The 14,400-nt window shown below is 44.4% G+C and overlaps 1 protein-coding gene across 1 annotated transcript in view; it reads right to left on the bottom strand.

The window, feature by feature from the left end:
* SORCS3 (sortilin related VPS10 domain containing receptor 3) overlaps positions 1-14,400 on the bottom strand; it is a 584,039-nt gene that overhangs the window by 405,058 nt on the left and 164,581 nt on the right. Inside the window, exon 2 of the mRNA XM_055299867.1 lies at positions 6,159-6,226. Coding sequence (XP_055155842.1) covers positions 6,159-6,226 — 68 coding nt within the window. The remainder of the gene's footprint in view (positions 1-6,158; positions 6,227-14,400) is intronic.

The following is a 14,400-nucleotide window of genomic DNA, read 5'->3' as shown; positions in this document are numbered from 1 at the left end:
TTAATTCACTCAGATTCAGCAGGAATTCCACTAAGGAATTGGGGTGAGCAGCTGTAGAGGGAGGGAAACGCATAAATAAATCATGAGTGTCATTAAAGTTTGTAAACTAATAACTTGTGGGAAGTCTTAGCAATTATTATCAGGGCTTTCTTGGCAAACAAAAAATTAATAAATCCAAAGGTCTCCATTTTCTATTTAAAAAAAAAAAAACAGCATCCCCCAGAAAGGTCACTGACAGAACAATTAGAGGAGGAAATAAATGGTCCAGTCAACAGCTTGCAGACCAGATGAAAAGTCACGGGATTCCCCAGTGGCGGGTGAATGAGATGACTCAATACAAGGAAAGTGACAGGCTGGGGCAGGCTGATGGTGTGATTGATCTGGGGCCACTGGTGCTTTGGTTTAGATCTCTAGGCCTACTTTAGTGAAGCCTAAGGGCTAGGTATTGTAGATCCAGAAACAAGAAAGGCACAGGGGACCGGGGCCAGGCTCTGGAGAGTCTCACAAGGTGGAGATAAATCACAACACAGTGTAAGTGATGCCAGTCATGAGCAGAGGAGGGGCACCACACTTGAGGAGGAGAGGCAGGGAGGCTGCCCAGGAGGCTGTGCATGGGAAGTGGTAAGCTTCAAAAACACCTTAACCAAGAAACTGTTCATCAGCTCTGGGGGCCCCCGGAGAAATGGCTGAGCAGCTTAGTTGATTTTCTTTTCTTTTTTTTTTTTTTAATTTAAAGATTTTATTTATTTGAGAGAGAGAGAAAGCAGGGGGCGGGGAGAGCAGAGGGACAAGCAGACTCAGCACTAGGTGCAGAGCCGGAGGCAGGGCTCGATCTCACGACCCTGAGATCATGACCTGAGCCAAAATCCAGAGTCAGACGCTCAATGGACTGAGCCACGTGGGCACCCCAGGCTGATTGCTTTTCTAAGAGCACAGTATGTCAGGTAGAGGAGCTAGCATAGAGAAGCAGCTCAACAGCCAGGTTACGCGATGATGACCAATTCTCCCTCAGTGTTTTCCATGGGAAGGTACTATGTGCCAGGCACTTTCCCAGGCAACTTACACATTTCATTTCATGCAAAACATCATACCCACGCCAAGAGGTGGGAACCAGGATAGTCCTCAGGGAGAGAGAGGTGAAGAAACTTATCCACAGTCACTCAGTGGCTAAGAGGAGGAGCATGGACTTGAACATCGGCCATCAGTCCCAGAGCTTTCATTCTTAGTTACTTCGATGAGGAGGAAACTGATTGACAAGCAGCCTCCTGCTTTTAATGCATCTCTCCTCCTTGGGTCAGACATCTATAAAATCTAGCAGTGCTAGGTGCCAGCATTACTCCTCACTGATGGGAAGCCTCCAGATTTGACATATTATGGACTGGAAATGCCCTGAAAGTGAAGCCCTGGGTCCTTTAAAAAATGTCAGTCCCCAACCTCATTAGTCTAGGAGCTTGAATCCTATACGGAAAATGTCCACTGACTAAGGGATACCAACAGACAGTTGCTGTGCTAATAACCAGCTTACATGGCCATCCCTGTGGTGGAAGAGAAAAAAAAAATGACCCCCTGTCAGTATAACAGCACCTAGGAGTTTTAGAAAAAATGTCACAGGAGCACAAGATACTGCCACCGTATTGAATGCTTTTAAACAGTCTTTTGTCTATTTAGAAGTAGATAGCCTCTGAATTATTAATCCAGTGAGGTGAATAATTATATCACACTGTAACCTGGCAGGGAGTGTCATTTTGTCATGACAGCTGCTGCTCCAGGCTCCTCTGTTGTACAGAAAATTGAAGAAGAATCCCCAAATTCAATTTCAACTTGGTTAAGCATGTTGGCCCAAATCATGAAACTGAAAGGGTGTGTGTTTAATTTAGTTTCTTTCCTCTGCACACTGTATTAGTAAGGAAGATCACAGTGCTCTAGGCTCTCACTGCAAAATACATCCTCATTATCAGGACAGAAAAGAGGATGGGAAATACAGATCTTTAGGGGAGGAGTAGGGAAGACAATGCAAGGTTAGAAGAAACTCTGTGAGGCCCCAGCACCCTGGAAAATTGCCCTGGAGTTTAGAAGCAGCCCTTTTTCTCAGAGCAGCTCGGTTTGCTCAGCAGGGTTTTATCAGACCTGTGGACCCCTAGAGACACAGAACAAAAATATATTTATATATAACATCTACCCAGAGGGAAAGCCTACATTATTCACCAGCATTTCAAATCCCGGTAAGGTCATACCATATGAATCTATCATCTGTAAACTACACTCTGCATTACCCTCTTTGGTTTGGCCCCTTCTGTGAACATGATGAGACCCCAAACCCTCCCTCCCTGGTCTAAGACCAGCTGCTCTCTCTGCCTCCTGTTTGGCTCCCTTCTCTCCTGCAGCCCAGCCTTACCTGGCCATCCCCCTCTGCTAGAGACATTTCTTCAGTTCTCATTTGCCAAATCATATCCCACTCACCAGTACAAACCCAGCTCAGAGAATCTTATCTACAAAAGAACATCCTTGTCTTGCTAGAAACTGATATTTCAATTCCCTCCAATCAGCACAAGGAACAACCATCTAAATCACTCTTCTCCCCTCCCTAATCCCCAGAAGATCTCTGCTCATTCATCCATAATACAGAATACATTCCCTTGGTGCCCTATAATTTCCACCACATGGATCCTAGCATCAGTGGATCCTTATAAACAAAGCCAATAATGGAATGAACACTATACAAATACAGAAGGTTATAGTAGTCATTAGTCATTATAACTAAGTGAACACTTTCTACATATGAGTCACTGTCTTAAGGGTTTGTCCATTTATTATTTCATTTAGTCCTTGCAATCCACCCATTAATTCATTCACCGAGCAAGTATTAAGTATCTTCTGTGTCCCAGATACTGTTCTAAGTGCTGAGAGTACAGCCCTGAATTAAATTAAAACCCAAAACCAAAAAAACTCTCTTCACATGCTTAGATGTTAGAGGGTGTAGGCAGACGATACATCAATTAATAAGTAAAATATTTAGCAGGCCAGATGGTGGTAAGTTACCAAGGAGGAAAATGCAAGTTGAGTAATGGAATGTGAAGTCCTGGGGAAAGGCCTCCCTGATTAGGCGAACAGAGAGGGTAAGGAAGTGAGGCACTGCCCACCCCACAGAGAGGAAGGGCTGTCGTGGGGAGAAGGAGGTGTGTCTCACAAACAGCAAGGACAATGTGGTGGAGCAAAGGAAGGTTCTGTACTATCTCCAACTTACATTTGGGGAAACACAAATGGGTTGAATGGTAACCACCCGAAAAAAATACATTCAACATCCTCATCCCCAGGACCTATGATGGATCTTATTTCAAAACAGGATCTTTGCCAGGGGCCTGAGTGGCTCAGTTAGTTAAGCGGCTGCCTTTGGCTCAAGTCATGATCTCAGGGTCCTGAGATTGAGCTCCACATAAGGCTTCCCTGCTTGACAGGGAGACTGCTCTTGCTCTTTCTCTGTCCCTCCCCTTGCTTGTGTGATCTCTCTCGCTCACTCACTCCCTCTCCCTCCCGCACTCCCTCTCCCTCTCTCTCATTCTCAAATAAATAAATAAAATCTTTAAAAAGAAAAAAAAAAAGATCTTACAGATGTAATTAAGGGTCTCAAGATGAGATCATCCTGGATGATCCTAGGGGCCTGACTCCAATGGCAAGTGTCCTGTTAACAGACAGGAGAGAAGACACCAGCATAGAGGAGAGGGCCATGGGAGCTGACTGACGGAGGTGGAAAGGGAATGTCAGTAGCCCCTGAGGCTGGAAGAGGCAACGGTTCTCCCTAGGGCCTCCAGAGGGAGTGTGGCCCTAAAGACACCTTGATTTCAAACTTGTAGTTTCCGGACCTGAGAGAGAACACATTTCTGCTGCTTTCGGCCACCTAGTCCTTGGTACCTTGCTACAGCAGCCCCAGGAAACTGATACAGAGAGGTTATGTAACGTTCCTGAAGTTACAGAGCTCTTTGGGTGGGTGAAGTGGGACCTGAATCCTGGCACGTAGACATCAGGGGGCCCTCAGGACCACTCAGCAGTCTACAGCCTCTGCTACACTCCAGTGAATATACTGGCTTTCATGAGCAAGGACCCACATTTCATCACTTAAGGCCTCGAGGAGCAAGCACCTGGCTTTGGCTCTGTGCCTTCGCCCGGCCCATCCCTAGAACTAGCCAACCTTTCTTGAAATGTGGGCTGCCAGGTAGAGCTCTTTCCCATTGTAAAGACAGGATTTTCTGGACTGTCCCACTATTTGTCCCCAGAACATAGCATGGCAGTCAGGCTTAAGGTATCAGCATAGTATCACTGTGCCTGGACATAAGGGGAAAGTTTCTAAGGCTCTAATTCCCCGGGAGTCCCGTGTGAGTGGAAATAGGCATGGTCTCATCTATTAGACAAACCCTGGTTACTTATATCTCTGCCAATTTTCACTGAGCAGCAAAATTAGGTTTTAGACATCCTGTGCAAATGGAGGCAGGTCTGAGTCGATATGAGCAATTAACCCTAAATATTTAATAGATGCTCTGACTGCTTCCCCTTCCTAGGAAACAGACCCTGGCTAGTCCTCTGCAAACAAACAGGTTAAATGAAGAAACAGCAAGGCACACAGATAGTCACACCCCAGCCCTGTCTGGTTCCAAGACCCCAAGAAACCCTCAGGACAGGGCTCTGGGGATGATGATGCAACCAAGTGAATGGCCTTTGGGAACAGTGTCCTCCCCAGGGTTTACAAATGAAGCAAATGGGAGGGACACACAGCCTTCCCAGAGTGTGAAGTGCCGACTCACAGTGACAGATGCAATTTGCTGTTGCCTTGTGAGACTGCTGGCACTGCGTGTGTGTGTGTGTGTGTTCATGTATTTGTGCCTGTGCAGTGTACAAAAAGGCACCAGTGCTTCCTGTCCAGAGAAATTCCTCAGGTCATGGTTCATTCAAGCTCTCTCTGACCGAACCCACCCACATCCTTCTCCCTGTCCCCTATGACCAGCATGCCATCAGAGCGGACTTATCCAGAAGACACAATGGACACAGGGCTTAGGGGTTACAGTACTTTGAAGAATCCACAAAAACATTTTCTTTTTTTTAATTTAAATTCAATTTAGTTAACATACAGCGTATGATTAGCTTCAGGGGTAGAATTTAGTGATTCGTCAGTTGCATATAATGCCCAGTGCTCATTAGAACAAGCGCCCTCCTTAATGCCCATCACCCAGTTACCCCATCTCCCCATCCCCTCCCTCCCCACCAGACACCCTCAGTTTTTTTCCTAGATTTAAGAGTCTCTCTGTCTTTATCTTATTTTTCCTTCCCTTCCCCTACGTTCATCTGTTTTGTTTCCTAAATCCCACATATGAGTGAAATCATATGGTATTGGCCTTTCTCTGACTCACTTATTTCGCTTAGCATAATACCCTCTAGTTCCACCCACATCATTGCAAATGGCAAGATTTCGATGAACTTTTAGGCTGAAAAATGTTTTCATATACTATACCAATACATTTATCTTTATACCAATGCTGGCGTAAAATATACATTTCTCTCTATATTAAAATATATGTATTTCCAATATACATGTTAATATATATTATATAGTAAACATTTATTATATAAACACATTAAATATATAGTAAATATTTATTAAATGCATACATCAAATTTATTAAAATACATATGTATTAAGGAGCCCACGAAGGTCACTATGTGGACCTGATCCCCACGTGTCTATTCCCTCAAATACAGCTAAGAACCACAGCATCTCATAGACGCAAAGGAACAGAAACAGTCCTTGGGCCAAGACTCACACCCAAGGCCAGACTCCCCCCTCCCCTCCCCAGCAGGCTCTACTTGCTCTGGGCAGGCTCAGCTGATCTCTCTAACGTGACGTTTGTTTGTCAAGCAGAAGGAGACACGGCAGGAACGCAAAAGCAACAATGGTGCCAAGCAGAAGGTGTCGCAGGCTGCAAACAAGGAAGCCGAGTGCTAGGGGAATTCACAGGTGGGGCCATCCATTCCACCCCGGGCATTAAAGAGGCCTTCCACGAGGAGGACTGTGTTCTGTCTCTTCCAGAACGTGCTTCCCAGCCGTGAGGCTGGCATTCTTCACGTGAGCCGGGCCAGAGTAGCTTGTCAAGAACCTCTAATCCACTTACCTCCACAGCGAGCTCTCCGTCACACTCCCCAGATTGAAGTCATACAGCTTCGTCAGGATAAGTATAACCTGCCATGGGGATGGGGAGGAGGGCAGAAGAGAGGAACAAAAGGGGAGAAAAAAGGAAGCTTACTTTAGTTTGGGTAACAATATACAGTGCATGTCAAATCACCCAGAGGAGGGCTTAGTATTTATCTGTTGAGTGGAGGGGTATTATAGGATCAAGCAAGAAAAAAACAATTATTAATTTAATGCATCCCCGTAACTGGTAGCATTTATTTTAATCCCGATGATGCTTTGCATTTGAAATAAAACATGCCAACAGGAATTAACTGGGTATCGACAGTTGTTTCTCTACATCTGCCCCTCTTCAAGGCGACATACCGGCCGGCTGGCTCTGATCACTCATACAGCCACCCAGGGATCAGAGGATGCGCTTGCTTTTGATCTAAGGATGACTCTGACTCTGACTTTACAGACTTAGACCTAAATGGGTAAGAAGGAACAGGGTCTAATTCTATCCATTTACAGGGAGGTTCAAAGAGATTTTGTGTTTCTATCACTAAGGTCTCAGCAGCCCCATATACTGGAATGGCAGGCAGGCCCAGTCTTCAACATCCTCTAACACCATCTGCCATCTACCATTTGGCATCTGTCCTCGTCATGGAGTAAACAGGTCTTTGGACTCCACTGGACTCCAGGACCACTTTCCTGACTCAGGTAAAATTAAGAAATCCGGAAGAAGCTATACAGGAAAGAGAGCTGGACTTTCTGTAATAGGGTTAGCAGTTTCCCGAAATGGTCTTGGGCTGGTCAGTCTGGTCCTATGCCTTTAAACTTCTCCAGCTGGGGACCTGGATACCAGATGTCTCCCTGCCTGCCCCTCATGTGTGTGGGCAGTGGCTTAGGCACAATTCCAAATCTACAAGGATGTCAAGCGTGTGCACCTGAATCGATTTTAATCAAAACGCAGGTGCCTAATATACAGCGCCTGCCTGCACACGTGATAATCCAGTTACACATAATTGTGTTTATCTAAATTTAATGCACAACTCATTTCACTTTTCTCGGCTCCTTCCCATTCCACAATTTAACTTCCTCCAGTTCATTTACACAGCAGCCATTAAACTCTTTCCAAGATAATGAATTTCTGCTACCAAGATGGGACTTTCCCATTCTAGGTATCTATTTAAGATTAAAGAAAAATAATCAGCCATTATATTGAACATTTTTATGGCGTTTAACTGACAACAGAACACTCACTTTGGGGTTTATTCTCAACCAGCACCCCATGGGGTCAGTCAGCACCATTTCCATTCCTTTTATGTAAGCTAAGAAAAAATTAGAGGCAAGGATGTGACCCATTATAGATCAGAGAGAGTCGATGGCAAAGTTGGTTTGGGATGTTCAACTTCTCTGCAGGGCCGTGACTGGAGGGCTCTTCTAAGAGTGCATTCTTTGATGGAGAGTTACCTGTCCTTTTGACATTACACAACAGCAAGGAGCATGTATCCATGCAGAGAATGCTTCCCCTAGTTACTCAGCGGTCCTTGCATCTCCCATCCACAGAGAATTTCCTCATTTGTACAATTCAGGGACTCATGAAAGCAAAAGACTTCTCCCCACTCCCCCACCCAAATGCCTAGGAACGCAACAATAATTCTTGTTTGCTGGATTAACACACACACATACACACACACAGCAGAACTCATATCCCCTTCATTTTACCTTCTTTCATATACAAAGACATTCTCACAGTCACTATGTAAAAACCTGGGTTGGCTATATGTTGGCCAACTCAAACTCTGGACAAACTAAAAACTGTGCTCTTCTAGAAATAGGTCAGGACACCCATCCAGAAGAGCTCTGCAGGAGCAAATCAGGCCATTTCATTTCTCCCAATATCAAGCCTTCAGGGACATCAAATAGTCTCCAAAAAGTACAAAGTCCACATAGAAGAAAGAGGTGTAGGGGGTAACCAAGAGAGTTTCTAACAAACAAACTGGGTCTGCAAAGTCCTGGAAAGAACTATTTTCATTCTACAGTCTCCTTACACAGAGTTTAGATCCTCTTCTTTCCTCCCTCCTTGTTCTCTGTCCTTAATATGTTTCTTGTATACCTAGTCTCATGTTGGTGCCTGCTTCTTGGGGAATTCAGACAGACAAATCCTTCCATACCTCTAGGACTATTATTTCTGCCTTCATGGTAGATACATTCCAATTCTGCCTCTTGAGCATGCACTTCTTGGTTAGAAATCTTTGCTGGTTCCCTCTGCCTAAGGACTCCAGACTCCTTAGCCTGGTATACCAGGCACTACACATAACACATGCACATGCACACACTTAGACACATGCTCCTCCAACCACTTCTCCACAGTTCTCAAGATGCTGTTTCTGCTTTAACAATCCAAGTTTCTCAGGATGCTGCAAATAAACCAAACCTGATCTCCCATCTCTGATTGCACTCTTTCATGCAGTATAATGTCACCTATTCTTCAGCCTTTTATTACCACCTGCACAATGTGCCTGCCTATTTTTAAAGAAATAACTTGAAGCCCACCTTCTCCAGGCACTCTCCCAGGACCTACCCAGCCATCAAAGTCCTCTCTCTTCTGAAGTCCTATTGCACTTAAAATGGAATTACACAACTTGGCACTTAGTCAAACACCATCCTGATACCTTCTGGATGTCACAGGATTTGCCTTCTCAACTAGATTGAGGTAGGGGCTGTGTTTTGTATTTCTGTCTCCCTAGCAGGTAAGCTCAACATGTCAAAGATTCCTAAAAATAATCATTTTGGGGTCAATGAAGGATAATGGTGTTTTAGTGGTAAGTCATAGTCTTCAGATGGGGATGATATTAATATAGTCTATTTCCCTCGTTTACAGATAAGGGACCTGATACTCAGAGAAAGGAAGGTACTCAAGTTAAAGTCTCAATAACATGTGACCTTGACCAAGAGCCCGGAGCACTGCTCTTCCACTCTATGAGTAGAACTGGGGCTTAACAGTCACTGAAAAGCCTTGTAAATGCAGATGCTCTGGCACAACTTCCAGCAGCTTTGACTTGGTGAGTTCTGGGTAGGGTCCCATAATCTCCTGCGGTAACTGGAGAACCACACTTGAGAAAGATTCCATCCCACTGTGATTTTTCTCCCAACTCCGCTATGGTGATCTCACTCCTCCACCATGCTGAGATCCTCATTTAGGAAAAAATACCCCTTCCTTTATATGGAGTTGAGCCTTACAAAGAAAGCACACAGTAAGAGATGTATGAGGAAGATGTCTCAGTAAAATCACCCCTACATTCCCTGTAGGAAAGGTCTAAACACTAAGAATTAGGGGCTGGAAACTTCCTTTCCCCCAGGAGCCAGCACAGAAGGACAATAATAAAGCTATGAAGAGATGATAATGTAACCTTTAGCCTTAAGATATTCCATGCCAAGCAAACAAAACCAAGAGTGAAACAAAGCCTGCCCATTCCTGGCTTCTCTCACCACTCAGGGCCTTCCAAAGGCCTCCAAGGAGGAGGGAATTAGTGGGGAAGAAAACTGAAAGTAAATGTAGTAAACTCACTAAACCCCAGACTGCTGAGCAAGTACCCAGATGAGAAAGAGAAGATGCCAGTGTGCCTCGGGAATCACCAGTGGATGAGATGTGGCACACAGGCAGGGTAGCAGGACTAGCCCAGGTTCCAGAGCAAAGTCTGACTTGACTCCTTTTTCAGCAGATGCCCCCAGAGGAGGGTTGGCGTCAAAATCAACAAAGGAAAAGCAGTGAGAAAACATTAATTGAACCCCTACCACGTAGTAAACACTATACTGGGTGCTTCTTAATCCTCACAACAAACTTTTGAAACTAAGCAAGGGTAATAGAATATCCCCATTTACAGTTGAGAAAACGGAATCCCAAGAGCTAAGCAAGTTGCCCCCTCTGCAATGCACACAACTAGCAGGAGACCGCCGGCATTCCCACTCGTGGCTATTTGACACACCACGCTCGCCCTGCTCTAATGCAATGCTCCTCCATTCTGCAAATGTTTATGTAAGCTGGTTATGACGCAATGAGCAGTCATACAGAGAGGAGAAAAGTACATCCTTGCCTTCAAGGAGTTTAGCATTTGCTCATGAATTTCACAAATATTTTCTAGGTTCCTCTTAGGTGAATTGGAAAGACATCTGCTAAACTGCAACTCAGGGAGAGATCCAGAGCTCAAGGCCCAAGGGTGACGGTAACTTTTGTTTTCTTGGTTCTTGGAGAAGGAAATAGGAAACAAAGATAGGGAATGAGAAAAGAGTTAGACAAACTGCTGGGAGACTCAGGTTTGTCAAATAAGCTCGTTTTTCACAGGAGTGGCTACAAAGGAGGGCTTTCAGACAGCAAGAAAAATGAAAATAAATTGGAATAATTCATGAGTAAATAGCATAATATAAGCTATATACCTCGAGCTTATATTATAGACTGTGGTAGAAGTCCCTAGACGTGTGTGTGTATATACAAATATAGTTAGAAAGGTCTAGATACATACATGCATATATACATACATAGAGTACACACACAGAGACACACACACACACACAACCTTAAATTGGCATCTGACATCTTCTCTAGAATTATGCTCTGGTTATTCATCTCTCATAGCTTCCAGCACATAGGATCAATGTGACTTTTCCGTAAGTCTGACTAATCTGCTAGATTGTGGCCTCTCTGAGGTTAGAAATCAGGTCTCATTCAACTCTGCATCCTCAATGCACAGCACATCACCTGACACTTGGCAGGCACTACACAGGGTCCACTGAATGAATTATGGATGCAGGACAATAAAAGCAGAGATGAGATGATAAATGTATTTGAGAGGTACAGATAATGTGCTATAAGAGTTGAAAAGAAGAAGCAATTAAGTCCATTGAATGTGATCAGAAAAGTCTCCATGAAGGAAAGATTACATGAGCTGGAACTCAAAGTATGGTAAGAATTTGGATATACTAAATTGGACCGTGTTCACTTTCTTTCTTTCAGTTTTTAATTGGACAGAGATAGATAGGGAAAAAGGAGGGTGGGGGAGGGTGCCATTCCAGTTACAAGAGGCAGCGTGGAGATAGAACAGCATGGGCCACTAGGAGCCAGAGCACTCATGTGTTGCATGCAATGTCATGTGTGCATGAGCCACATGGAGACACAGATCATGCCAAGTTGGGAAAGAAGACACAAAAAACAATGGGATCATGCTGGAAGGACAGAGGAAGCCCAAACTGTGGTCAACTATGGGTTGATAAAAAGTTTTATAAGAATGAAGAGGACAGGGGCAGCCTGGGTGGCTCAGCAGTTTAGCGCTGCCTTAGGCCCGGGGTGTGATCCTGGAGACCCAGGATCGAGTACAACGTCGGGCTCCCTGCATGGAGTCTGCTTCTCCCTCTGCCTGTGTCTCTGCCTCTCTCTCTCTGTCTCTCACAAATAAATTAAATCTTTAAAAAAAAAAAGAATGAAGAGGACAGTAACAAGGGGGGGAGGGCTATGTTATACCAAGAGACTTACTCTGTGTGTGTGTGTGTATTATATCTAATAAATAGGGACACCTGGGTGGCTCAGCGGTTAAGCATCTGCCTTTGGCTCGGGACGTGATCCTAGAGTCCCAGGTTCGAATCCCAGATCAGGCTCCCTGCATGGAGCCTGCTTCTCCCTCTACTTGTGTCTCTGTCTCTCTCTCTCTGTATCTCTCATGAATAAATAAATAAAATATTAAAAATATATACATCTAACAAATAATAGAGGGGCTAATTATAATAGGAGACTTACTATATATATATATACATTACATAATACATAATATATATATATTAAGGGACTATGTTATAATAAGCAACTTATATAATAAGGTGACAATAAAGGACATGGCTAGCCTTTTACAAAATCAGCTGGTGCTGTCTTTGTTGAACATCGACCTCCACTTTTCTTGTCCCTAGGCATCTAGTGTCTTCTGCTGCCCCCAGATGCTCAGGTCAGCCCTCGGCTAACTTCCTGCTCTTTAGACACACACAGAGTGGTAACTAATGTCTTTATTTCACATTCCCCCTTTTTCTTCCATTCACCTATGCCTGACTTATGCATAAGATTCTTGGTGATAAGGTGATCAAAAGAGAAATGATTGCTGTCCTCAAGAAAGGTAGAGTCATCCCAACCTGCTGCTTCCAGAATGATCTATTTCAACTCAGAAGTCCAAGTCTGGCAGAATTTCTATACTCTTCCCACCCACTGCCTATGTGAAAGGAGGTACCCACACCCAGAACTGCAAAGAAGTCTCGATCCCTATTCCACCTCAGAACCCTAACAAATCCCTGTGTCTAGATTCACTTACCCACTGAGTTCAGCTGTCAGCCTCCTGGATGGGGCCTAGATGGCAGCTTGGAAATCACAGAGCACTTGCAACCTGAGGGCTGCATCAAAACCCAGTCTCACCATATGCTACCATACGAGACTGAGCAACTTATTTATGTTTTTGAAATCTGCTCCAATTTCCTTAAATGGGGACAATGATACACACCCCTGCCAACCTCCCAGGTTGTTGATTCAAATCAAGTAAGGACACCTGACCTGCTTTATAAGCTGTACCATGGCAATGTGAGTTGTCAGTATGATAATTATTCTTTAGGGGATAGGAGATCCAAGTGATTTTTATTTGGGGGAGGAAAAGGGAAACTCAGATTCTAGAGTTGCTAGACTCTAAAAATGACTCATCCAGGGGAATTGGTGGCTCAGTGGTTGAGCCTCTGCCTTTGGCTCGGGGCATGATCCTGGGGTCCTGGGATTGAGTCCCACATCAGGCTCCCTGAAGGGAACCTGCTTCTCCCTCTGCCCATGTCTCTGCCTCTCTCTGTGTGTCTCTCATGAATAAATAAATAAAATCTTAAAAAAAAAAAGACTCATCCATTCTAGACCCCAACTGCAATACAGGAGGCCGCAGAGCCCATGCATTCACCTGCCCTCCCCCAACCCAGCTTCAGAAAGAAGATAGGCAGCCTGGGGGGATTCCTGTCCTCTGAAAGGATAATGCATAATCTGCAAATTCATAAATCACTAGGACGCTCTCGCCCGTGAGCACATTCAGTGAAGGGAGGACCTTTAATGCCTGTAAAATTTTACTCTGAAGGAAAATTACTTTAGTTCATTAAACCTTCCTGAAATTTTGGTGCCTTTAAATCCACGGTGCTCTCTGCACATCCCCCTCACAACCTACCACTTCATTCCTGCCTCTACCTGATAGCCAGAGAGTTCTTTGTTTCCAGCCAACTGGAATAAGGACACTCTTTACCAGAAATAGTTGACGATGGTAATGTAACAAGGATGCTAAAATGTACCCCGCTGGGACTAACTATTAGGAGTGTACTTTTCAGCTCTAGCAACATCCCAGGGTCCTCCTCCCACTTGAGGAGCAATACCCCCACCCCCAACCAGGGAACAGAAATTGAATATTGGCAGTCCAAGATCTCCAGTACAAGGATATCTGGCACCAACTGGACAGCCTGAACTGGGCTAGATGTGTGCCAAATCCAGAGTGACATAGAGTGCTTCCTATCTGCAATGAGTTTATGATCTAGTTAAAAGGACAAGGAAATAGTACAAAATATAGAAACTTTATCATATATAAGGCACAGAATTTCACAAAGCTGTTATCCCCTTCCCTGCTTTTTATAAAGGCATTTCACCAACTGTGGCTTCCTGTTTGCCAGGTAGTATGGATTCAGCACTGAAAAAAAATAAGCCAGTTTCTTTGCACTCATAAAGCTGACATTCTGGCAGGGGAGATAAATAAGTCAGTATGACATAGTCAGACGATGGTGAGTGCTATGAGGGTGCAGTGGGAAGGGGAAGCAAGGAGAATCAAAGAAAAGAAGATGAAGGAGCCCAGGAACATCCTCTAGGAAAAACCTGCACTCCTGCAAAACCTTGAATGAGCCAAGAGGTTAAGTCATGTGGCTATCAGGGTAATCAACATTACAGGCAGAAGAGCAGCAAATGCAAAGACCCAGAGACAGAGCTGTCCCCAGCATATTCAAGAAAAAAGCAAGGAGACCAATGAGGCTGGAGCGGAGAGTAGCAGGAGATGAGGTCAGGGAACTATCGGGAGACTTAAATCTTGCTGGAACTTGTGAACCAACGTAGGGATCCAGTTCTTACTGAGAGAGATGTGGAGCTGCTGAAGGATTTTAATAGAGGACTTTATTTTTAACAGGATCACTCTGGTTGC

Source organism: Nyctereutes procyonoides, unplaced genomic scaffold, assembly GCF_905146905.1.
Source record: "Nyctereutes procyonoides isolate TBG_1078 unplaced genomic scaffold, NYPRO_anot_genome, whole genome shotgun sequence".
NCBI classification, from domain to species: domain Eukaryota; kingdom Metazoa; phylum Chordata; class Mammalia; order Carnivora; family Canidae; genus Nyctereutes; species Nyctereutes procyonoides.
The sequence above is the reverse complement of the archived record's forward strand: the minus strand, read 5'-3'. Positions and strand labels throughout refer to the sequence as shown.